This window comes from Mustela erminea, chromosome 4 (assembly GCF_009829155.1).
Source record: "Mustela erminea isolate mMusErm1 chromosome 4, mMusErm1.Pri, whole genome shotgun sequence".
NCBI lineage: Eukaryota > Metazoa > Chordata > Mammalia > Carnivora > Mustelidae > Mustela > Mustela erminea.
This window is the reverse complement of record NC_045617.1, coordinates 66,008,890-66,036,243: the sequence shown is the minus strand read 5'-3', so window position 1 is coordinate 66,036,243 and position 27,354 is coordinate 66,008,890. Positions and strand designations below refer to the sequence as shown.

General features: G+C 37.6%; 1 protein-coding gene across 9 annotated transcripts in view; it reads right to left on the bottom strand.

The window, feature by feature from the left end:
• The window catches only part of AHI1 (Abelson helper integration site 1), a 208,834-nt gene extending 187,253 nt beyond the window's left edge, over nt 1-21,581 (bottom strand). For 4 of the 9 annotated variants that reach the window (XR_004284936.1, XM_032339440.1, XM_032339439.1 and 1 more), the window contains exons 1-6: nt 21,536-21,581; nt 16,950-17,017; nt 15,258-15,382; nt 9,136-9,204; nt 6,831-7,390; nt 4,398-4,578 (exon numbers count right to left, since the gene is read on the bottom strand). Coding sequence is in view for 8 of the 9 variants with exons in the window: in XM_032339440.1 (XP_032195331.1) it covers nt 4,398-4,578; nt 6,831-7,390; nt 9,136-9,204; nt 15,258-15,382; nt 16,950-16,959 (945 nt within the window). In the remaining variant the exon portion in view is untranslated. Of the gene's footprint in view, nt 1-4,396; nt 4,579-6,830; nt 7,391-9,077; nt 9,096-9,135; nt 9,205-14,147; nt 14,831-15,257; nt 15,383-16,949; nt 17,018-21,535 lie in introns of those variants that run through there. The other 5 variants (XM_032339436.1, XM_032339437.1, XM_032339441.1 and 2 more) reach the window with 5 other exon arrangements.
• Between the last annotated feature and the right edge of the window lie 5,773 nt (nt 21,582-27,354).

Here is a 27,354-nt window from a genome sequence, read left to right as displayed (position 1 = left end):
GCTTGACTTACTGCACTCAGCATAATCTCTTCCAGTCCCATCCATGTTGCTACAAAAGTTGGGTATTCATTCTTTCTGATGGAGGCATAATACTCAATAGGGTATATGGACCACATCTTCCTTATCCATTCATCCGTTGAAGGGCATCTTGATTCTTTCCACAGTTTGGCAACCGTGGCCATTGCTGCTATAAACATTGGGGTACAGATGGCCCTTCTTTTCACTACATCTGTATCTTTGGGGTAAATACCCAGTAGTGCAATTGCAGAGTCACAGGGAAGCTCTATTTTTAATTTCTTGAGGAATCTTCACACTGTTCTCCAAAGTGGCTGTACCAACTACTGCATATATTTTTATGCATGTACACACACACACACATACCAGCAACAAAGAGAAAACAAAAATTTAAAAAACAATGCCATTTAAAAAATGCCATTTATAACAGCATTAAGAAACATCAAATACCTAGGAATACATCTAAAGACAGACTCTACCAAAACTTACAATATTACCAAGATAAACTGTAGATATTAATATGGAGGTACCTACCAATTTCATGGATGGCAAGAATTAATACTTTGTAAAGTTGTCAACTCTATCTAGAGAGATGTTAAATTGTGAATCTCTTCAGTTTCACCCTACCTGGATAAAAATAATGCTGGGAGTGGGGGAGGAAGAGGGAGAATTAAGAAGCTGCTTCTAAAGTTCATATAGAAATGCAAAGGGCAAAAGAATAGCCCAGGTAATGCTAAAGAAAAAAAAAAGCTGTTAGAGTACTTACACAACTGAATAGTTGTGTTGTTACAAACAGTGTAATGTAACAGAATAGAAAGTGATCCAGTCCCACAGCCATGTTATTTAGGATAAAGGTGACACTGCAATATAGAGGAAAAAAGATACTCTCTTCCATATATGGTACTAGGTCAATTATATATTCACACGGGAAAAAAATGGGCCTTAACCACTACCTCTCACCATATTCAAGAACCAATTCCAGATGACATGCAGAGCTAAATATGAAAAGCAAACAAAAAACTTTTAGAAAAGAATAAATACAAAAACATCTTCAGGACTTGGGAAAGATTTCTTATACATAGAAAGCACTTACCATCAAAGGAAAAAATGGATAAATTGGGCTATATCAAATTTTAGAATTCTGTATTTCAAAAGATACCAATAAGAGAATAGTAAAATCCAGACTGGAAGATGTCTGCTGTGTGTGTGTGTGTGTGTGTGTCTGTACCCAAGAAAAGACTTATGTCTAGCTACATAAAATATTCTCACAAATTTCATCAAGATCAAAAGCTTCTGCACAGCAAAGGAAACAGTTAACAAAGCCAAAAGACAACTGACAGAATGGGAGAAGATATTTGTAAACGACATATCAGATAAAGGGCTAGTATCCAGAATCTATAAAAATCTTATCAAACTCAACACCCAAAGAACAAATAATCCAATCAAAAAATGGGCAGAGGACATGAACAGACATTTCTGCAAAGAAGACATCCAGATGGCCAAGACACATGAAAAAGTGCTCAACATCACTCAGCATCAGGGAAACACAAATCAAAACCACAATGAGATACCACCTCACACCAGTCAGAATGGCTAAAATTAATAAGTCAAGAAATGACAGATGCTGGCGAGGATGCGGACAAAGGGGAACCCTTCTACACTGTTGGTGGGAATGGAAGCTGGTGCAACCACTCTGGAAAACAGTATGAAGTTTCCTCAAAAAGTTGAAAATAGAGCTACCCTACAACCCAGCAATCGCACCAGTGGGTATTTACCCTAAAGATACAAATGTAGTGATCCTAAGGGGCACATGTACCTGAACGTTTATAGCAGCAATGTCCACAATAACCAAACTTCGGAAAGAACCTAGATGTCCATCAGCAGATGAATGGATAAAGAAGAAGTGGTATATATATACAATGGAATACTATGCAGCCATCAAAAGAAATGAAATCTTGCCATTTGTGACAATGTGGATGGAACTAGAGGGTATTACGCTGAGCGAAATAAGTCAAACAGAGAAAGATAATTATCATATGCTCTCCCTGATATGAGGAAGTTAAGAGGCAATGTGGGGGGTTTGGGGGGTAGGAAAAGAATAAATGAAACAAGATGGGATCGGGAGGGAGACAAACCATAAGAGACTCTTAATCTCACAAAACAACCTGAGGGCTGCCAGGGGGAGGGGGGTAGGGAGAGGGTGGTGGGGTTATGGATATTGGGGAAGGAATGTGCTATGGTGAATGCTGAAAAGTGTGTAAACCTGGCGATTCACAGACCTGTACCCCTGGGGCTAATAATACATTATATGTTAATTAAAAAATTAAAAATTCAAAAAAAATTCTCACAAATTATAAAAGGCAAACAATTCCATTTCTTAAAAGTATACATGGAAGACTTAAACAAGCATATAAAATAAAGAAATCCAAGTATGCAACAAACATGAAGAAGATTCTCAACTTCATTAGTTACCAAAGTTTAAAGTAAAACCAAAATATCATTATACATTATGAATGGCTAAAATTTTTAAATACTGAGAATATAAATGTTAGTGAAGATGTAGAGCATTAGAAGTTCTCAAATACTGCTAGTGTCATCAGTTTGTAAACCAACTCTGGAAAATGGGAAGTATTTATTAAAGTGAAAAATATTCATAATCTCTGACAGTGACCTTCTCCTAACAAGATGCTCAACAAAATAAATATATTAGAAAGCAATGGAGTACTTTTTCAGTTTTTCTTTAGATGCTAGATTTAAAGGATCACAGCCATGTTTCCAAATAGCGTTTCCTACCAGTGAGTAGTTCTGAAAGACATAGGAACTCCATAAATAAATAACACTATGCTTCAAAAAAAAAAAGATGCTCCCCAAATGTATATATATGCTTGCCAGAAGACATGGCTAGAATATTACAGCTTTATTTGTAACCACCTAAAACTAGAAACAGCTCAAATGTCCATCAGTACAATTGGTAAATTACTGCAGTATAGCCCCACAATGGATATCCATATAGTGCAAAAGCAGAACTGATAATGAATAAGCTCAACCACAAGCAACACAGTCTACATCTCACAAAAATAATTTTCAGTGAAAGAAGTCAGGCACAAAGAGCACAGTATTTCTGATTCTATTCACATCAAAGTAGAAAACCAGGCAGAAATAAACTGTGTTAGATGTTAGGATAACATCTACTCCTGATGGGCAATGAAAGAGAAGGGACTTACGGGGTTTCTGGTGCTAACAGTGTTGTTTCTAGATTTGGATGACGATTTTATAGGCATGTTCAGTTTGTGAAAATCCACTAAACAGTATGCTTGTAACATGAACACTTTTCTATGTGTGTATCATACTTTAACAAAGGTTTTACAAATATACTCACAGGAACCACAAAGCATCATCAATTGCATATCCAATCAATAACTACCATAAATTCTAAAATTGCCTACTTTGGTCCCCATTTTTGGCCAATTAAATGGAAATTGAAAAGAAAAAAAATATAAGAAGTAGGAAAAAGGCAATAACAAGTAAAGAAAAATAAGAGGAAAGAAAAAATGAGTAAAGAGGAGGACACAAAGCAAGAGGGTGCGAAGGAAAAGTGGGAAGGAAAAAAACTGAATCAGGCTGAGGACATAGGAAGACAATCACGTGTGACAGAGGGTTGCAACCTTAACATGTGAAATGTTTATTAACTGCTGACCACTTAACACTTTCAATAAATATGAGTCTGAATTATTTAGGAGTTTGAAACTCAATAGTATAAAGAAATCTGTGCCACAACAGCAACAAAGTTAATGTTATTCTAGGGTTCAATTAAATTAAGTCAAGAATTAGAGATGACTTACATAATATTGACTGACCAAAGAGACCCACAGTTACAAATAAATAAATGTTTTAACATACATGAATCCAAGAACAAGTGCAACATACAGGTGGCCCTTGAACAATGCCAGGGTTAGGGGTGCCAACCCCCTGCACATTTGCAAACCTGTGCTTAATCTCTGACTTGCCCAAGACTAATATCCTTCTGCTGACCAGAAGCCTTACTGATAACATAAACAATTAACATACATTTTACATGTTACATGTATCATATGTTATATTCTTAAAATAAGCAAGCCAGAGAAAAGAAAATGCTGTAAGGAAGTCATAAGAAAAAGAAAATACATTTACAGAACTTTACTTTTTTATAAAAAAAAATCAGTGTAAGTGAACCTGCATTTCACAGTTCAAACCGATGTTGTTCAAGGGTCAACTACAGTCTATACTGGATTTTTTAAATTATAGTCTTTGGGAATAGATCTTCTTTAGTTTTAAGGACTCACAGTCCTAGAATCAACTTATTTCTACCAGACATGTTTTTCATTTAATTTGGATAACAAACCTGGTTTAGCCTTCTTTTTCTTTTTTTTTGGTTTGGATTTTGTGTCATCTTGCATGCTGTCTTCTACATTGTCTTCCACTGAGCTTATTTTCTCATCTTGATGAGAATCTGAAGTAACTGTTCTAACTGGAGATGCTTTCTTTTGTTCACTTTCAGCTGTGTCATCAGAGATGGTCAATGTACTGCAAATACAAACCAAGTATAAGCCATTACAAATATATTCTTCTTCTTCTTAATGATGCAGCAAACTGAACAGTGAACAGAGTCAAGGATAATCCTAAAATCAGTATTCTTTCCTGCTAGGGGATACATATATTAGATTATGCATTAAAATGGTGAACTGTCAAATTAGGTATCAATAGGTATTATTTTATATTTGGTAATGAGTTATATACACCTGAGCCAAATTAAACTTGAGCTCTAAACTCCCAAAAAAGATGAAGTTATATATTTTATGAGCAGTAAATCTGTTTTTCTACAGGACTGATGAAAGCAACCTCACCGTGTTGCCAAGTCAATGATTAAGGAACAAATTTCTAAATTACCTTATTTAAAAGCAAAAAAAAAAAAAAAAAAAAGTGTTCTAAGTTTGTTCTGCTTTCAAGAGGCTTCAGATATTCAACTTTTGATTTCTAGATAACAATTAATTATCTTTTCCAGGGGTTGGTGTGCTACCACATTTTCAGAAGGCCATTATTAAAATGAAAATGTGTTATCATGTGAACTAATAAATGCTAAGGAGTAGCAGCCTAGAGTTATACTCATTGTAGAGAAAAACCAGCCTATTAAAGTTTGTAATTTATCAAGTAAAAAATCTGCACCTGAATAATAAAAAACTGACTTCCAATATAGTCATATTTTTAAAAAAGAGGTTGAGAAATAAAAAGATGAGAGAAATATTTCAAAATAATCATTCCAGAAAGCCATACTGTTTTATCACATCACCAAATACTATTATTTAAAGAGAACTACCTTTTGCATGCCATGGTCATGTAACCTGTGGTTTTATTTAAAATTCATGAACTCACATGTAATAGTAAGTATGGCTTACAAGTTCATAACAGATACGGTAGCTGTAAGAAAGACTGATGGTATACTGTGGCAAGTAGCCCCTAAGATGGCCCTCAATGATCCTTTCCTCCTGCTCTTAATATATTTGTTGAGTCCCTTTCCTTGATTGTGGGCTGGACCTAGTGACCCACTTCTAATAGATAATATATGACAAACATAATGGATGCCACTTTGAAACCAAGATTAAAGATTAGATTCCATAAAGACTATGACTCTCTCTTTCTCAAAGCCCTTGCCCTGGGGAAGCAAGTGGCCACATTGTGAGTAGCCCACATGGAGAGACCCATGTGGCAAGGAATCAGTGTCTCTGGTCAAGTCAGTCAGGACCTGAGACTTGCCAAGTACCACAGGAGTGAACTTAGAAGTGGGTATTCCAAGCCTTCCAACAGCTCTGTCACTTGCAGATCCTACTCCAGCCAACCCTTAAGATGACTGCACCCTCAGCTGACATCCTGACTGTAGGCCATGAGAGATCCTGAGTCAGCGGTACCCACTTAAGCCATGCTCAGATTCCTGATCCACAGAAACCGAGACAATAAATATTTGTTGTTCTGCTAAGTTCTAGAGTAGACTTTTTGTGCAGCAACAGATAGTTAATATATATAGTAACATGTTCACCTAGCAACTCTTTTTGCTCTCCTTTTGTTACCACTAGTTATCTAGCTTTTGGTAAGAAGGGAATTATTTTTGGATGAGGACGTTAGCGAAAACTGTCCCTGAAGGCCAGGGCAAAATCAAATACAGAAAGAGAGACATATAAATATAAATACGATCTCAGAAGCACTCACACCCCAAATGCAAACATATATGTATAAGCACCATATATAGAAAAAAATAAGTATGCTAAGTTGCTTATAATGATCACCTTTAGATGGTTAGGTTACTTTCACCTTCTTTGTGTCTTTACTGTATGTTCTACAATAAGCAAATATCATTTGTATAATAAAGAAAAACACTATATTCATTTTTCCAAATAGGCATTTGTAACTCCAAAAAGGGAGAGAAATTGGGTTTCTATTATTTAATAAGCAGATGTAAATATTAAAGGGTAGAGACTTTAGAACAAGACTGCTAAGGTTTTGGCTTAGCTTCATACTGGTTCTGTGACTTAAAACTTTCAAGTTTCCTTATCTGCAAAATAGGGTGACAGTGTTACTATTCCTCATAAGGTTGTTACAAGGCATCCGTAAGTTAATTCTTATAAAGCAGTTAGCACATATTAAAGTGCTATGGAAAGTGTAACTTATTATTGTACTGGTAATGTATCCACATGAAAGATTAAGAATTTTCTTAATGTAACTACAGGTATCACTCAAAAGCTGAGAATACTAGAGGACATTTTATATCTGTCAATGCAAAGTACCTTGTTTCAGCTTTAGACGACACTGAAACTTTCTTTTTTTTCTTTATTTTTTTCTCACTGTTCAGTTTGCCATCATGCAATGAGGGATCTGAGGGAAAGTAAGTCAACTGTTCTTCGAGTTTCTTTCTTATTTTCTTCTTAATCTCCTTCGCCATTTCTTCAGCGACTTGGAGTTGGTACAATTGCAACAGTTCTTCCTCCTCATCTAAATTACTGTTTTCTCTTTCTTCATCTACCTTCTTGCTCTTCTGATGAGCAACACTTGGCTGTGGCCTGGTCCGTGCTTTCTGATGTGTGGAATCCACCTTCTTCACAGGAGTTTCCAGTTCCATTCCTTGTGCAGTCATCTGGAATACTGTTTTCACCGCCTTTTTACTTGTCTTTCCTTGCTTTTCTTCCTCTACACTAACATCATCTGGATTTTCAGGCGTTGACTGAGGATTCCTTAGTTTACTTTTAGTGACTTGCATGCTCTCCTCTGAGTTATCAATGTTCGTAGGACTTACATCATCACTTCTAGTTTCTTTACGTTTTAGAAGATTGCTTCTAACAGTGTCAAGCTAGGAAAAGAAGGCACAGTAACAAAGTTTCAGCCAAGTGCAATTCAGTGACATAAAGATAAAGCACAATGATCAGTGTTCAGTGTAATATTGGGAAAATAATTTCATTTTTTTACTTGAACACACTGATTGCATTCTAAACCATCTCATTAGCACAGGCCTAGTTTACGCTCTTGGCATTTCTGAGAGTAACCTCAGATTAAATGAGATAATTAACATGGAGAAAAATACTTAATGACTTTTCAGAAGTGAATAAATTGCTCACATCTCAAATGTTAATTTTCTCTTTGGCAGAATGATCCATACTATAATTATAAGATATTTGAGAAATTGCTAAAGGAGCCACAGAGTTAAAGCATTTCAGGTTTCCCAACAGAAAACACACCCAGGTCATTCATTTTGCTCATAATTATACTGTAAAATCAAAAGTCTGTAATTTAGAATTACCCTACAATTAATCCAAATACATCATTGAAAATGCTGCCCAATATTAAATATTATCAAATTAGGTCAAATGACAGAATAAACACACCAGTATATGTTTCTCTAATCAAAATTATTTTAAATGAGATTTTTTAATAAAAAAGGCTAGATGCAGCCACTCTGGAAAACAGTATGGAGGTTCCTCAAAAAGTCAAAAATAGAGCTACCCTACAACCCAGCACTGCACTACTGGGTAGTTACCCTAAAGATAGAAATGTAGTGATCCGAAGGGGCATGCACACCCAAATGTTTATAGCAGCAATGTCCACAATAGCCAAACCATGGAAAGAGCCCAGATGTCCACCAACAGATGAAAGGATAAAGAAGATGTGGTATATACATACAATGGAATACTATGAGGCATCAAAAAACCCGAAATTTTGCCATTTGCAATGACATGGATAGAACTAGAGGGTATTAAGCTAAGCAAAATTAGTCAGTCAGAGAAAGACAATTATTATATGATCTCACTGATATGACGAATTTGAAAGACAAGACAGAGGATAATAGGGGAAGGGAGGGAAAATGAAGCAAGACAAAACCAAAGAGGGAGACAAACCATATGAGACTCTTAATCTCAGGAAACAAACTGAGGGCTGCTGGAGGGAAGAGGGGGGTGAAAGGGATTGGGTGGCTTGGTGATGGACATTGGGGAGAGTATGTGCTATGGTAAGTGCTATGATTTCTGTAAGACTTATGATTCACAGACCTATACCCCTGAAGCAAATAACACATTACATGTTAATTAAATAAATAAATAAATAAATAGGTAATTTGTTACAGAACACCCCCCCCCCCCGCATATAAATAAATAAATAAATAAATAAATGGTCCACTGAAAACTGCTACTATTGGGTTAAGCTTAAAAGAACTAGCATACATAAAGTGCAAGCTTTCTGAAATATCTACTAATAAAAAATCATAGGTTTTTAATATAAGAATCTGTATTTTTAGAAAATTTACTTTTAAGATCTTGTAAGGCTTTTATAGTTTCTGTATATGAAATGCTTATTAATTTTTCTGTTCTGCAGTATTTTCTGATGTGTTTCTAGGCTATAACAGATGATTTTTATATACTTGTTCACTTTCAATTGATTGGCACAGATAACATTACTATTTGGAATATCAAGTATAAGTCCTTGCCCTCCTCACTGGAAGTCATACATTGCTCACACTACACACTGGTGAATCAAGAAAGCCATACCGTTCAGCTGTCATGAATATATGCTCCGGAGTCATAAGGATCTGGATTCACTACTTACTAGTTGTAAGATCTTGGGTAAGTTCCTTAATCTCTCTGTTCTCTGATGTATACTCACGTGACAGGATTCCTGCGAGATAAGGTGAAGTAAGTGCGCAGAGCACTTAGCATAGTCCCCAACATGTAGTAGAGACAAATATTAGGTGAAGAAAAGCTATGATAATGCTATTTACATTTGTCTAATTATATTTACTAAAATTTCAAGAATATTAATTATATTCTTGAGATAAAGAGATCTTTCCTTATGGATCCTGATTTTGAAGGAAGTACTTATTGGTGAGGTATCTTTAGGTCATCAGGGGACTACCCTCCATTCTCAAAGGGGGTCCTGGAAGCTCCTGAAATCATACACAATAAGCCATGTGTATGCACCTCAGAAGGTACATAATTATCACTTACATGAACATCAAATTATTTTTTCAAAAATCACTAGTATCCTCTTTCTAAGTAAAATATTACAGCTTTTCCCCTTACTTTTATACAATCATATGGTTTTCATTCAACTTATTTGTACTGATTTACTGATGCTGACTTATAGCCAATTTTTAAGATACTCTTTTTAAAAATTAACTAATTTATTAGTTTATTTGAAAGAGAGAATGTATGCGTGCATGGGGGGCATTGGGGAGAGAGAGACTCTTAAGCAGACTCCATGCCCCACATAGGGCTTGATATGGAGCTCATGACCCTGAGATCATGACCTGAGCAAAAACCAAAAAGTTGGACCTCAACTGACGGAGCCACCCAGGTGCCCCAATGCTATTCTTGAGTTCTTAGGGAGAAAACCTATTTTGGCTGAGACAAATATTTTCTCAACATAGGGTTAAATTTCTTTTATTCATATTTATTTAAGTTTTTTGTTTTTTCAATATATTCATAATTGAGAAAATTCTGTTTCTTTTTAGATTTGTATATATTTTTGCCAGCTTTTAAACTTTATGTCATTTTGTTTGATCTGTCAATGTTGCAAGCTAAACACCTGACATTTTAAAAAATTTTAGAGCTTGCTTTCTGAAATAGGAAGCTTAAACTGTTTACATTTATTTTTATGATTAACTTCATTCTTTTTATTTTTTTTTTAAAGATTTACTTATTTGAGATAGAGTGTGCATGCACAGGGGGAGGGGCTAGAGGGAGAGGTAGAGAAAATCTCAAGCAGACTCCCTGCTGAGCACAGAGCCAACCCAGGGCTCCAGCTCACCACCCTGAGATCATGACCTGAGCTGAATCAGGAGTCAGTCATTTAACCAACTGAGCCACCCAGGCACCCCTAAGAGTTTATTCTTAAATTTCTTTTTTCACTACCTTTGTTCCTTTTTTAAAAAGTCTGTTGTGGTCAACAAAACAAAGAGGCAACCCACAGAATGGGAGAGGATATTGGCAAATGACAGTACAGACAAAAGGTCGATATCCAGGATCTATAAAGAACTCCTCAAACTCAACACACACAAAACATATAATCATATAAAAAAATGGGCAGAAGATATGAACAGACACTTCTCCAATGAAGACATGCAAATGGCTATCAGACACATGAAAAAATGTTCATCATCACTAGCCATCAGGGAGATTCAAATTAAAACCACATTGAGGGGGCGCCTGGGTGGCTCAGTGGGTTAAAGCCTCTGCCTTCGGCCCAGGTCATGATCCCAGGGTCCTGGGATCGAGCCCCGCATCGGGCTCTCTGCTCAGTGCAGAGCCTGCTTCTCTCTCTCTCTCTCTCTGCCTGCCTCTCTGCCTACTTGTGTTCTCTGTCAAATAAATAAATAAAATCTTTAAAAAATAAAAAAAATAAAACCACATTGAGATACCACCTTACACCAGTTAGAATGGCCAAAATTAGCAAGACAGGAAACAACAAGCATTGGAGAAGATGTGGAGAAAGGGGAACCCTCTTACACTGTTGGTGGGAATGCAAGTTGGTGCAGCCACTTTGGAGAACAGTGTGGAGATTCCTCAAAAAATTAAAAATAGAGCTTCCCTATGACCCTGCAATTGCATTCCTGGGTATTTACCCCAAAGATACAGATGTAGTGAAAAGAAGGGCCATCTATACCCCAATGTTTATAGCAGCAATGGCCACAGTCGCCTAACTGTGGAAAGAACCAAGATGCCCTTCAACGGACGAATGGATAAGGAAGATGTGGTCCATATACACTATGGAGTATTATGCCTCCATCAGAAAGGATGAATACCCAACTTTTGTAGCAACATGGATGGGACTGGAAGAGATTATGCTGAGTGAAATAAGTCAAGCAGAGAGAGTCCATTATCATATGGTTTCACTTATTTGTGGAGCATAACAAATAGCATGGAGGACAAGGGGAGTTAGAAAGGAGAAGGGAGTTGAGGGAAATTGGAAGGGGAGGTGAACCATGAGAGACTATGGACTCTGAAAAAGAATCTGAGGGGTTTGAAGGGGCGGGGGGGGTGGAAGGTTGGGGGAACCAGGTGGTGGGTATTAGAGAGGGCACGGATTGCATGGAGCACTGAGTGTGGTGCAAAAACAATGAATACCGTTACGCTGAAAATAAATTTAAAAAATTAAAAAAAAAAGTCTGTTGTGTTCACTCGTTCAATTCTTTCTTTCTCTTTATCTTTCTTAAGATTTTATTTATTTATTTGATGGAGAGAGACAAAGAGAGAGAGAGGGAACACAAGTAGGGGGAGTGGGAGAGGAAGAAGCAGGCTTCCTGTCCAGCAGCAAGCCAGATGCAGGGCTTGATCCCAGGACCCCGGGATCATGACCTGAGCTGAAGGCAGACGCTTAACGACTGAGCCACCCAGGCACCCGTTTTTCTTGACATCTGATGACTCTGAAAGTATAATAATCAATTTTACATATTACTTGTTTCATTTATTTTGAACTCCAGGATGAAGTAACTTCTGACTACACTTTAGGTAAAAGTAATCGTTATAGGACTTTTTTTTGCTCTGCAAGCTAGGAAAGATTTGCCCAATGTTTTAGAACAATGTTCCTGTTATCTCACATTATCACAGGTACGTTATGTAATATGAATCTTCAGTAATTATTTTTGGCACAAATAATAAAGTTCTATATGTTTAACTGGTCTCAAAAGACTCAAGCAGATATATTTTCAGACCATATATTCTCTATTCTTACATTCTTAATTTTTGATTAATGTTTCTGGAAATGGTACTACATATTCAAATAATACACATTCAACAGTTTTCTTGTTTTCAGGGAGAGAACACTTATAATAATTCTCTGTTCATTCTCATGTTCACTACTGACCTCACAAACAACTGACACTTAGGTCATTGGATTTCTTGTGATACAATTTTCCCCTCAATACTATACAGATATTGCTTTCTTGTCTTCTGGGTTTAGTGTTTTCTGAGAGAGGCCTGAAATGCACCTGATGTGTTTTTTTCTGTTGAGATACTTGCAAAATTAATTTTTCTCCTGAAATTACCAAGTTCTAAATATAGTTCTCATTTCATAAATTTTACCCAGAATGCAAGATAGACTCATCTCCTCCTAGATCTTTCTGTTAATCTCCAGAAGGTTTTTTTCACCATGCTCTTTCTACTGTTTCTGCTCCATTAGCATTGTCTGTCTAGCACTTACTTAGAGGTCAAATATTTCTATAGGTTTTCATTATTTACTTCATTTTAGTTTTAGCCATTTCTTCTCATGGGAGAATGCCTCACATTTATTTTCCTTATCACTAATTAAGATTTTTCCATGGTACCAATTCTACTGTTTTAGGCTGAAGACACAGTTTTTAAAAAGCAACTAAAGGCAGAACATGGAGAGACTATAATTTTAAATCTCCCTTACTCTACTGCTGGCTTTAAGGCTCTAGCAAAACATTTAACATCTTCGTTAAAGTGGTTTTTATGTTCTGATGTTTATAAAACCTCTCATGCAAAATAAGAGTCCCACTACCTATGTTTCATGATTAACATGAGAATCGGAAACAGCATTTGCAAAATTCATATCACAGTACCTAACAGATTATTGAAAAATAATGTGAATCTGCATTATTGTGAATTCTCTTAGTACAGCCTTTTCCTTGCTTCCTTTTCTTATTTCAGCCAGCTCCCCTTCCAATCTCAGCCTGCCTGTTCTGTACATGTTTTTGTTCTGATGAGGTCCCATCTCTTCATATGTTATTCAGAGGTTCTACTGGGTTATGGTTAAGAGAGTGGGCTCTGTAGCCAGACTGTTAGAGTTTGAATTCTGGTTCTGCCACCAACTATGCAAATTCAGGCAGTTATTCAACCTGTGATCCAGTTTCCTTAATTTAAAATGGAATAAAACCTCATCATTTCATGTTATTAAAAACTAGTGAATATACATAATATGTTTAGAAGTGCTTGAAAGATAGGAAGCACTGTTATCTAGTAAATAAAAAGAGGTTTACTTTATTTCCTAAAGTAAATCATTTCAAAAATATTTTGTTTTCCTCTAAGTCTTCCAGGAATAGTCCCCTTCTTTTGAGCTAAAAAATCTCTTCCTATTTTTTCTTAGGACACTCATCTCTGATAAAGGCGGCATCTGAATGGCCTACTAGGTACCAAAAGAGGTGAGGTAGATTATCTTTAGTCATCTCACATTTGTGTGTTCCCAACATCTAACTGGACAATAGCTAAATGGACATCTCCTCTGCCCATTTTTTGGTTATCCATTCAATTGAGCATTCCTGGCCTAAACAGCATCTAGTTCATGCTCACAAAGTCCAGTTCAGAAAGCCCAGTAAGAGAAAACATGAGGTTCTACTTTGACTGAGTCCTTAAATATATACTTTTGTTCCCACGATTTTTTCTGGTTTTGTCCAATGTATATCACCTACCCAAGGCAAGGGCATATGCCAATATGCAATGTTCCATCCTCCATATCCCACTACTCCCTATCATACTCATACAAGTACCACCGGGAGAAGCACGTTATACAAATGTGCAGCATCCACTATGGAAGACCTAATCTGCCCGATTCCACCAGGAGTTCTAAATTGGTATGCAACAGTAAACAGCTGTACTACAAACCTCTCACATGTGTGCAGCTGGATTCTGGCCAGGGTTAGTACTTATTTTTGTCTCACTTGAGCATATATACTATCATGTTGATGGCTGCCAGAGAGAATATTAGAATGAAGAGGTCACATGGCAAAATTCAGAATAGGGTAAAATCTGCAACAAGTAAAATATAAGCTATACATAACTCAGAAAACTCTAGCCAAAGAAATACTATGTACCAATTACCAGAACATGCATGAAGTTATTTGTGCCTGTGTGTGTGTGTCTGTGTGTGTGTACATAACAGATTATGGTCAAAGGAATAAAAGGTCCAACTAATATAGCAAGACAGGTCTGAAGAGTGAATAGTACATTAACCGTGGATACTATTACAGACTCTATAATATTCTGTAATCAGATTGTAGTCAATTGTTGATCTGTTTAGTACTATTGAGTTCAGCATCTTTAATCTCTTCAGCTTTGCTGCCAAAAACTGTCATTTGAACGTGTACCTCAAATACAAAAGGATAATTACTGCCTTCAGATTCCAGTGACTTCTGGTTCTGCTGGGTAGAATCAGATCAATCAGTCTAAATAAAGACAAGCCGTTGAATATCTGAAGTAACATATTACTCCCTAAATTCTTCACAATTCTGGATTAAAAAACCTTCATTTTCTGGGCACCTGGGTGGCTCAGTGGGTTAAGCCACTGCCTTCAGCCCCAGAGTCCTGGGATCGAGTCCCGCATCGGGCTCTATGCTCAGCAGGGAGCCTGCTTCCTCCCCTCTCTCTCTGCCTGCTTGTGATTTCTCTCTCTGTCAAATAAATAAATAAAATCTTTAAAAAAAAAAAAACCTTCATTTTCTTTAAAAGTGTGTACTATGTTGGCCACTTGAGTTTGCCCATTCTCTCAGCACTCTCATCATTTTGTCTACATTATTTTGGTAGCACAGCACTGAATATTGAACTCAGTACCCCAAGAGTCATACAGATTCTACCATAAGCTTTTTATACCATGTGCTATTGACTATAACATAGATATACTATTTTCAATTTCCAAAGTTCCTCAGAATTTTAATATCAAAGTCATAATTTCATGCAGATATATAAGTCATCATTACCAAATGATCAATTACTCACTGCAATTTTTTCTCCAGATTTGCCCATTTTTTTCTTCAGTTTTTTTCTTTCATCAGTGAGCTCACTGTGGGTCTTAAGCAATTCCTCAAAGCGAACTTTGGTTTTTACCTTGGCTTCACTCTCCACTGCAAAGGTAAAGACTCCTGTCATTTTCTAAACAACTCTATGACAGCAGGTATCTGCTATATGCTAGCAGATGTTAAAGAACATAGTGTTGTAAATATCAGCACGAGTTCTTCAGCTACTTTAGAACTAACCAGTTCTTCCTTTGTAAAACTTTTCTTTTGGCTTTGTGACACCACACTCACCTGAATCCCTCTTACCTTTTGGGCTACTCCCTTTAAAAGTTTCCTTTACTAAGTTAACTTTCCACTTGTGACTCATGATAGCATCTACCACTGTTAGGTGGCCTTAAGCAAGTTACTTAACGACCCTAAACTTCATCCTTGCTATCTGTAAAATCAGAATAATTCTCTATCAAAGATCATTTGCATGAAGAATGGCTAACAGTTGCCTAGGCAATAATCAGCATACCATAAATACAAAAAGCCAAACGTTATTTTTTTTTCTTTAAAACATAAGTCAGATCATGTTATTCCCTTGCTTAAGACCTTGCCAGTTTCCCACTTCACTTAGGACAAAATGATTCCTTCGCACGCCCTACAGGGTTCTCATTTCCTGGCCTGCCAACCTCTACAGCTTGAAATCAAGAGAAACAGCCCCTTAGACCCCTACATTCTAGCCATTCTGCCCTTCTCACTCCTCCACCAGAATAAGCAAGCTGCTTCTACCTGGTGTAAACTTCCTCTAACTTCTCAGCTATCTGGTGTTAAGCTGCCTGTTCAAATGTTGCCTTAAAAGTGGAACACTTCCTGACAATCTCATCTGAATTTCCCCATTCCTCACATGGCAGACTGTTCTTTTTCTTCACAGCACCTAACACGGCTTGAAACTGTATAATTATTTGTATATCTATACAAATAATTACATTGTCTCTGTCTCACCCACTACACTATGCTACCATCCCTACTATTTTCATGAGCTCTAGCACAGCGTACTTACTCAATAAACATGTCCTAATGCTGAATAAATACTGAATGAATGGAAGATTGCCCCAGAGCAGGTGATGGCAGATTACGGCCTACAGGGCAGTCATCTACTCTTATACATAAAAAAGTTTACTGAAACACAGCCATGCCCACTGTGTTAAGAATTCTTATGGATGCTTTTATGCCTCAGTGGCACAGGTGAGCGGTTGTAGTAGAGAATAAACCCAAAATATTTACTAGCTTTCCCTTTATGAAAAAGTTGCTAAAACCTGCTCTAGAGTAAACCGTCCATTTTGATAATAAGGAAAAAAAACTCACCATTGTTGTAATGATTATTTACCTTATCCAGTGAAGTCCCAAACTGCCATCTAATACATACTAACCTTAATACCTAACATTAAATAGAAAATTGATAAAAAACATAAAAAACAAAATAAGAAAATAAATGGAAAATTGATTAAAAAAAATAAAAAAATAAGAAAATAAAATAAATAGGAAATAGAAATCAAACTATTAAGTATCTAATTGTAGTATTTGGTTAAGTATTCATTAATAGATCAAAGAACCCCTTAAAATAATTCAAATTTTAAAATAAGTAAATAAATAAATTGTATTGCAGATATAAATTTCATAAAAGTCTTACCAGTGGGCATCTCTTAGCTTTATGGAGAGCACTGAGTTATAATGTAAAGCAATGACTCAATCAGGATCCTATTAAAACAACGAGAATTTATTTGTAGTAGGGAATTTGCAAATAAAAAATTACAAAACATTTTTCACACAAGATTATGTGATGATTTGTCCACTACCTCATCAGGTTTATACCAATAAAGCTAAATTCTCTTATCCAGTCTTATGTATATGACTTAAAGTACATATGATTAGTTTAGGGTCTGAAGAAAAGTAAAGAAAACTGGATCATATTTGAATAAAATATGTATATGAAACAAAAAACTTTTAAAAATCTTGAAAGGCAATATATATGTACTTAATATGTTAATGTACTTTAAAAAGTGTTTTAGGGCGCCTGGGTGGCTCAGTGGGTTAAGCCGCTGCCTTCAGCTCGCGTCATGATCTCAGGGTCCTGGGATCAAGTCCCACATCGGGCTCTCTGCTCAGCAGGGAGCCTGCTTTCTCCTCTCTCTCTTTCTCTGCCTGCTTCTCTGCCTACTTGTGATCTCTCTCTGTCAAATAAATAAATAAAATCTTTAAAAAAAAAAAAGTGTTTTAAGTGAAAAATAAACATTTCAATGTACTTTTAAGAAAACAAACTCCACCCAAGAATTGACTTTCCCAAGAGCATACACTATTAGATTAGTAAAATATGTTTGTAGGTAGCATATTCACAGACAATGCATTTAGACACTTTTGTACCTGCCACTAAAAATGTTGCAGTAGTAAAGGTTAAGCATAAGCATTTGTACTATCTTCCTCAAATATAATGGGTGTGTATTATTACATATCAAAACCAGGGATAAACTCAGGATATGTATTCCTAAATTTCCAATTTTACTTAAAGATGAGGGTGTATGTCCAAAACAAACATATTAATGTCCACATTAGAATACAATATTCACACATTTTTAAGAATAAAGCAGAAGACTGTAAAAAAAAAAAAAAAAAAACAGAATTTGAGTTGGCTGAGCGATTATCTGTTAAAGCTCCAGATCCCTGGGGATCCACATTCTGGTTCCTCTAATATCATGGGTACTCTGGACAGAAAAGTCTGAGAAAAAAAGGCTAAAAAGGTAAGAATGATTATACACATATACCTAATTATATGGGTTAAGTCATATAACAATTTTCTGGTACACAGACAAAATAGATAGAACTAAATTCACACAGTAAAGACTCCTGTGCTTTATGGATGGGAGCCTGAATGTATTCTTCCTAGTAGATACACACCTAAGAAGTATTGGTCATCTACTTTCCAATCTATCCCAAATTATTAAAGAGAGAAGATGTAAGCCTAAGTGTATCAGAAATTGAAACCTGAAAGCACGTAAGTAGAAAAAATATAAACCAAAGGATGACTTTTTATATATTCCGTGGTCATTCAATATATAGGAAAACAGCTGAACTATATGACTATGAGTTACTAAGAAAAGTGACTTACTTATATTCAGCTTGATTTGCTTACCATTAAACAAAAAAATTATAGTACTTATGGTATTTTAGACATTTCAGAAAGATTAAAAACTACTGACAGTGCAGGACAAAGAGTCAAGGATGATTCTCATTTTCTGCAAATACAATACTTAGGCCAGTAGTATCATTTTTTGGAATACAGGACAAGTATAATGGATAAGTTTAAAACCCAAGTCCTGGAATTAGTCTCAAATAGTTAATTGTGTGACCTCAGGCATTTGTTTCCTCATCTGTAAAATCAGTCTACCAGTATATATTCAAAAGGTTGTTATAAGGGTCAAATGATTTAAAATAATGTCTTAAAAACAAACAAACAAACCAGTGAACATCTGTTACAACTGTAATACTGTAATAGATACTTCTTATGGGTACACTCGGTGAGCTTAGTGGGGCCTGTTGAGCTGGGTATCTGAGGGGAACTAGCCAGCTATAAGCACTGGCTCAGTGTCACACCCCTAGATTCAAATCCCAGTTCTACTTGCCAGTAAATTAACTTCTGGACCTCGATTTCCTAATCTTTCAAAAGAGAATAACAATAATAAATCACTCATAAAGTTTTTGTACAGGTTAAGTGAGAATATGCAAATAAAACAGCACAATGCCTGGAACATGGCAAGCCCTTTGAAAATGACAGCTATTACCACTGTATATATACATACATGTTTATGCATATAATCAGGTTGTTTGGTAGGCATTAGAATATAGTAATCCAGCAAGGAGGCAAAAGATTTGAGAACTAGGGTTTATATCTGTGGTGGTTTCAGGGAAAAAGTTCCAAAGACAGAATTCTGGAAGCCCAAAAATAAAGCAAAAGTACATCAAAGAGAGAGGTGAAAGCTCGAAGAGAGAGGTAACCAAGGGAAAGAAGTTTGTTGTTGTTATTGTTAGAGAGAGACAGAAAGAGACAGAGCAAGTGGTGGAGGGGAGAGAGAGCAAGCAAGGTGCAGAAGGAGAAGGAGAGACAATTTCAGGCTGGCGCCATGCTAGATTTTAGGACCCTGAAATCATGACCTGAGCGGGTATCAGGAGTCAGATGCTTAAGCAACTGAGCCTCCAAGTGCCCTCCAAAGAAAAAGAAGTTTAAGAAAGAAGTTTTCTATCACTGTGTGGTACCAAGTTGTAGAGTGTCCACTGGATCTACAGTCCAGTCAGCAAGTCACATGTTTGCAAAGCTGTTTGTGAAGGGGTGGAAATCTGGTGGCAACAGGTGGAGAGATGAATGGGAGGTGAGACCCATAGAAGAAACATGTGGCTAATCCTTTCCACGATTCTGCTTCCTACTGACTTCCCTCACCCTCAAAGGCAGGGACATGATACAGCAGCTTTGAGGGATAAAAAAAACTATGGAAAGATTTTACTTTTTTTCTTAAGATTGTTTCCATGCTTCTATCACCTTATCCTTTTAAAAAATAAATCATCCTCTTCATTGCAAGCAGAAAAAATGTACTAAAATACAAATGCAATGGTATCATTTGTTTAAATCTCTTCACTAGATTTCAGTCACTTACTGGAAAAAAACTGGAAGTCCATACCACTGGCGGGGGGGTCAAGGCTATTTATGAAATGACTCATTCTCCAGCCACAGTTCCACACACATTCTGAATTCTAACCATGTGAAATACTTATAGGCTCTCAATTGTGCCAAATGCCTTCCTGCCTTTATACCATTACACACCCACCTCTCTCTCCTGAGATATGCCCTTCTTCTGTCACTCCAACAAACTCTTAACTATCCTTTAATGCTAAATGCAGACTGTATCTTCTCTGGGAGCACTCTAACCTCAAGGGGCGGTTAAATACTTTTCTGTGCTCCCACAGTGCCTTGAGCTCCATACCTCCCTCTCTACTTCAGTCCTTTATTTTCACCCTGGTAGAATGTTTTATGACCCAGGAAATTAAAATGGTACCTACTTTATTGTAAGGAGAAAAGGAAATGCTGAAAAGCAAAGTGATCAGCACAGTGGCTGGCACACTGTAGGTGCTCAATAAAATAACTTTATATCTATTATTATAGCACTAAATATAAGTGTGCAATAAAATAAAATACATCAATACAATACATAATGTAGTGACATTATTTACTATTACTTAGTAGTTCAATGCACAGTTGAACAAACACTAATACTACTTAATATGGCAAATACATTACAGAAATAATCATTTCCAAACAATTTGTCCCATAGCAAATACATTATAGAATTAATGACTAATATTTGATTAGTAACATCATTGGCAAAAACAAGGTCAAACTTAAAATGACATCCCTGAGCCTCATATATATGTTTTTTTTTAAGATTTTATTTATTTATCAGAGAGAGAGAGAGAGAGAGCGCGCAAGCACAGGCAGACAGAATGGCAGGCAGAGGCAGAGGGAGAAGCAGGCTCCCTCCCGAGCAAGGAGCCCGATGTGGGACTCGATCCCAGGACTCTGGGATCATGACCTGAGCCGAAGGCAGCTGCTTAACCAACTGAGCCACCCAGGCGTCCCTATACGATTATTTTAAAGATGCTCCCTCACAAACCCTTTTATAAGAGACGCTGAGAAATACTCACTACGAAAATTAACAATACATTTCATCTCATTTTTCTTTTTCTCTAAACATCTGATTACCGGCCAATAAATGTCTAAAGATCAAAGGGAGAAGCAGCAGAGGCTTAGATAATTCACCCTTTAGCTGAATTTTATAGCATAGGAAAAAAAGAAACTAACGAAAACCCTGTATACATAATTGAACTGATAAATCAAGATACTCTCCATAAACAAACAAAATTCTAAATATGGTTTTAAAAACTTTTGGTATTCGGATTTTTCAAATACTTTTTGAAATTTCCCAGAGTTCTCAGAACGAGCAATCTATTCCTTGAAACTCCAAGCAGTAACAGCAAAATAAATAATGCAACAGGTGAAAGAAATTGTTAGCATCCTTTTCTCAAAAAAAGTAAAAGCCACACACTGCAGTTTGTTTCCACAGTACTGCTGAAATACACCACAGCCACTGGTAGCGATTCTAAATAGTGCACTCTTTTTTCTGTTTGTAAACAGATCGACATGACTCTTACAAACGTTAACATACTTATCACTTTTTCTCGGATGTAATTAAGAAGGCATTTCACAGGTTCGAGGTTCAGCACCAAGCTGACACCCTACAAGGAAATAAACGTATTTAGTGCGTGTCTGAGTTACATGCTTTTAAGCCAGAATCCGGAATGGGAAAGGCAGAGGTTGCCTTTCCTCCACGGCGGATCTGGGCACCGCGCCGAGGCCTCAGGAGACAGGAGCCCAGGGAAGGGAGCGGGAAAAGTACTTAGAGCTGTTCATTAGGAACTATCTCCCAGGGCTCCAAGGCACTGGGCGGGTCAGCCCGCGGTGGCGCCGCACCGCCCCCGTCCCGCCCCCCAGCGCGCCGCCTCCGCGCTCTCGGACCTGACCAATACCCCCCTAGCCACCGCCCCCTCTGAGAGGGCCCAGTCAGGCCAAGAACCCGGCCCGGGCTCCCGCCACCAGCAGGCCTGCAGCGTACTCACCGAGAACAGAGTCCGGAGCGGCCGACAGTCCGTCCCGCCGGAGCCGACACTGGGACTGTGCGAAGCGGATCCCTGCGCCGCCGGGGGCGCGAGCCGGGAGCCAGGCACCCGCGTAGCCACCCTAGCCGCCAGCCACTCCGGCTCTGAGAGCCCACCGGGTGGTGCAGTACGGGCGCCGCCCGCTGACGTCAGAGCCTGCCTACGCCGCCGTTCCCACGACAACCGATGCGGCCCGAGCTCCCGGCCTGGACCGCTGCGGGGCCTCGACGTCCCTCCACGGCCCCGCCCCCGCGCCGCCGACTCCGGGGCCCGGAGCTGCGGCAGTGTCGTGCTTGCGGAGGTGGTGCGCGCGCCGCACCCGCGGGCCTTCAGACTGCGGTCGGGCACGCGCTCCGGCGGCCGCGCGCGGGACTCCTCGTGCGCGTGTAGGAAGCGCGACGCCGCGGTCCTCCGGAGAAAGAATTTCCCGTACCCTAGCGCCAGGGAGACCTGCGAATACGTAGGGTCTGAGCCCGTCCGGTCGTCACCGCCGAGAAAGTGTTTTCAGAACTGGAGCCAGCGCTGGAGAAAAAAACCAGAGGGGCCAGAGATAGGGAGGCTGTCGTGGAACCCGCCAAGGCCGAGAAGCGTGAATGAGGCAAAGCAGCAGGCACGCCACCTCCCAAGCGATCGCGCCCACAAAATGAAACATCCCTTTAAACGCGGAGAATAGAGTTGTACTGTAGACCAAACCTTAAAGAAAAAAATGTTCGTAATTCGTGTGGCGCTGAGTTATCACACCAAATGTTTAAAGCAAAACAACAAAACAAAACAAAAAAACTCCTCATTTTTTCCATACCCAGTTCTCCCTCCCACTTTCTAATTTTTGCCACAGGCGCCATTTTTACCTCTGAGTCACCAGGGATGGAAAAATATGAGACAGGTTCCTCCCCAACTCTTGAATTTCCTGCAGTTGCGGTCATACACTGCACCATAACCTGTTGCTTAGTTTGCAAAGTGAGAGTGTTAGCATGTTTCTTCAGAGGCCATCTTTTCTATTCGTATTAGCAAAACCACACTTTACAAAACATATTTCATTTTCTTTCTACAAATCCTATGAGAATTCAGTGAGAAAAACCATCAATCCAAAGCATCTTAAACCGTTCAATTTTTCACCCTAGAACCTACTCCTGTTTCTGGATTTCTATTTTGGTTTAAGCAACCATCATCCTCCCCGTGTTGTAAATGCCTATAGAGCATCCTAAATGCCTCTTAGACCAAATTATATCCATTTTCCTATCTACTGTCTACTAGTGTATAGCCTATCTATCCATCTTAACTGGGGCTGCCTCATGCCAGCTTTCATTACTTCTAACTATTCTTGTGAGAGGCTTCTTTGCCAGTCTCCTGATTCCAGGTTTGATTCCATAATGCCATCCTCCATACTGCTACCAGAATGACCTCACTAAACATGTAAATCTGATAATGCCACTGTCCTGAAAATTCTTCAAAGGATTATCTGTAAGAGAAAATTTAGTTACTTTGCCTAAGATATAAGATACTCCATCTGCCTGACTAGTTTCTTCTCTCATTGTCTCTTTTCAGTGTTATGCTTCGGTAATATTAAATTATGTGTACTGTGCAAAACAGTCCATACCGTCTCATGTCCCCTTTCTTGTACCTATTGTCTCCTCTCTCTGAAAAATCTCTTCTTGTAAACTCCTACACCTCCATATGTCTACCCAAATGTAGTCTATACTTTGAATCCATCTATTTCGTTTTTTCCCTAGGGCCCTCAGCTAAAGAGATGTAAGGAGCAATGAGCAGATAGTGCTTAGATCTTGGTTTCTAAACACCATTTTCTACTAAAAGGAACTAGAGCCGCTTGGGGAAATGACTGATTCAGAACAGTAACAGGGGAAGTACAACATGAGCCTGAAAAACCTTGTTGCACCAGAAATTAAAGACGTTTTCACAGAATAATGGAACATATGAAAGGGACACAGAAACCAGCTTGAAGGAGCCTCCATTGGCCACATCTGGGTCAATTTGAGCACCATTACAATAATGTTAATAGATTATGATCTGCTGAATAAAATAGGAATACTTCAGTCTATACTGAAATAAAAGCATGAATATTTTTTAAATGGGCATAAAGTAACGCTCTTCCTTATAATAAGAATATATATATATATATATATATATATATATATGTATATATATTCCTTATATGCTAACTAACATATGTAGCAGGAATGATATAGGTAGAAATATCACCATTTGGCAACTATTATAGTAAAAATTGACTTAGCCAAGAGTCATCAGTGTATGCTAAAACTAGAGTGTGAGAACTTTAAGAGGAACATAATGGTCTCAGAGTATCTCCTGGCCAAATATACTAATCACGAAGGGAAAAATAAAAACTTAACAGTGGAGAAATCTGGCACTGGTAAGCAAAGTTACCATTCCCAGTAAGAGGACAAATCAACATTGTATGCCACATTGTTTCCACTGTATGGAAACAGACAATTGGAACACACTTTTGTGATGCTGCTGCCAAAAAATGCTAAGTGAGAATCTAATCATGAGGAAGGGTCAGACAATCTCAAACAGGGACATTTTTACAAAATCATAGATCTCTACTCTTCAAAAGATTGTCAAGGTCATGAAAGACAAAAGAACAACTAAAGAACTTTTTTCAGATTGTGGGGAACTAAAAAGACATGACAACAAAATGGAACATATGGCTCTGCATTGGATCCTTTTTCTGTAAAGGATATTATTGGGATAACTGACAAAATTTGAATTGGGCCTGTGGACTAACTGGTATTTTACATATCACCAATATATTAACAAAGTTAATTTCCTGATTTTGATTACTATAGTCTACTAATGTAGGAGTTATCATTGTTTCCAGAAAATACACACTGAATTATCTAGAGGTAATGAAGCTTCATGCCTGCAACTTACTCAAACGTTCAGAAAAAAGTATATATAAATAACATATGTAAGTAAAATGTGAATGTGTATAGAGAAAAGATAATGAAGCAAATGTAATATGTCAACAATTGGAGAGTCTGGGCAAAGTTAGAAGTTCTTTGTACTATTCTTACAATTTTTTTTTTTAAGTTTAAAAGTATTTCAGAATAATAAAAAATGGTTTAAAGGTACTGAGGTTTCTGGCTTAGGAAACTGGATGGAAAATGGCTAATTAACAGTGAAAAGTTAGCAGGTATAGAGGGAAGATAGTTTCAGAGGGATTATATCCAGTAAGCAATTGAATACATAGCAAACATATAAGTGAGCCCCATTCAAACTGGAGAAAGCAGATATGCGCTTTCCTTCTTATTAGCTCAGAATATAAGAGTGAGATCACTTTAATGGTACTTGAAGAGGCAAGCAATTAAGACTAGTAGTGGTAGTAATAACAAAATTGGCCAACCATTCATGATATAAAATTAGGGCATTCAAACATTTATTAAATAAGAAATAATTTATTGAATAAAACATAAATACGGTTGATAGAATACTTATTCCCCGGTACAAAATGTACATTTTCCAATCAAAACATGTTGGCTTTACTGCTTGTATTACATTGCTAGGTCTGCCATACAAAGTACCATACATAGACTGGTTGACTTAAACAACAGAAATTTATTTTCTCACAATTCTGGAGATTCGAAGTCCAAGATCAAGATGTTGGCAGGGTTAGTTTCTTCTCCTCTCTCCTTGGCTTACAGATGGCTGCCTTGTCCTTGTGACTGAACATAGTCTTTTTTCTGTACCTGAGTCCTAATCTTCTCTTCTTAGGACATCAGTTATATTGGATTAGGGCCCACCCTAATGACCTAATTTCAGTGTAATTACCTCTTTAAAAATCTTATGTCCAAATATAGCCACATTCTGAAGTTCTAGGAGTTAGGATTTCAACTTATGCATTTTGGGGGGAGGGATCAAAATTTAGCCTGTACCCCTGCTTGCTGGTATTGTGCTAGACCTACAACAGAATGCAAAGACTGGAACTATTTAGATTCTCATTCAAAACCAACTGACTGTATAAAGATTTTTCAGTATGGGCTAAGTATTAGGTTATATTAAAGGAATTTTTATTTCTTTCTGTATAAAGGAAAAAATGGCATTTTCATTATGTATGAATAAGCCTTTCTTAAATCTGTAGAATATGACTTGATGTCTGAAATTTGATTTTTTCTTTATTTATTTTTAAAGATTTTATTTATTTATTTGACAGAGATTGACAGAGCACAAATAAGGGGAGTGGCGGGCAGACGGAGGGGGAGAATCGGACACCCTGCTGAGCAGGGAGCCGGAAGGCAGCCACTTAACCAACTGAGCCACACAGATGCCCCTGAAATTTGCTTAGAATAGTCGACAAAATTAAAACAAAAAAAACACATGGGGGGAGATAACCCATATATACCTAAATTTTGGTGGTCATTGAAGCTGGCTAATATGTACCTGGCTAATAGGTACCTGGTATTCTATTATGCGTTTTCTTTGTGTGTTTGGAAATTTTTGTAATAAGCAGGCAAAACAAAAGTAGGAAAACTCATATCATAGAAAACTGAAAGACATAGAACCACAGGGAAATAGGAAAAAATATTTAGTACTACTTTTTAAAGAGAATCTCAATTAGCTTTTTAAAGCAATTTTGCTTTCAGTCCATTTTTATGTATATTTTAATTTTGGTCATGTTTTATGTAAGATATTTCTGCTTCCTTGAATTAACACTATGCTATACTTTCATTCCTACACTTTTATATAGGCCCTATAAACTTCATTAAAAATGTTAAGCTTGTTGGGATGCCAAGGTGGCTCAGTGGGTTAAGCATCTGACTGGGTTTTTGGCTTGGGTCATGACCTCATGATCTCATGAATCCTGGGATGATTCCTCCTGCTCAGGGCAGAGTTGGCTATAGGATTCTCTCCTTCTGTGCCGCCAACAGGTGCACACACATGCTTCCTCTAAAATAAGTAAATCTTAAAAATAATGTCAAGCTTGTTAGTAATGTTCATACGTAGGGGCCCCTGGGTGGTTTAGTCAGTTAAGTATCTGATCCCAGGGCCCTGCTCAGCAAGGAGTCTGCTTCTCCCTCTCCCTCTCCCCTCCACCCTGCTTATGCTCTCTCCCTCTCTCTCCCTTGCCTACTCATTCTCTCTCTCCCAAACAAATAAATAATAATAAATTTTTAAAAATAATGTTCATATGTGCTCATAGTAAAAATTCAATCAATCATCCAGACAATTTTTACTGTAGAAGCTGAAACTCTGCCATATGTTGGTCACTGATAATAGTCTTTAATACGTTACTCCAGACTTTCCTTCATATATATACTAAACACACTAAATTTAAAAATTTCATACTATAGGCTTTTTTC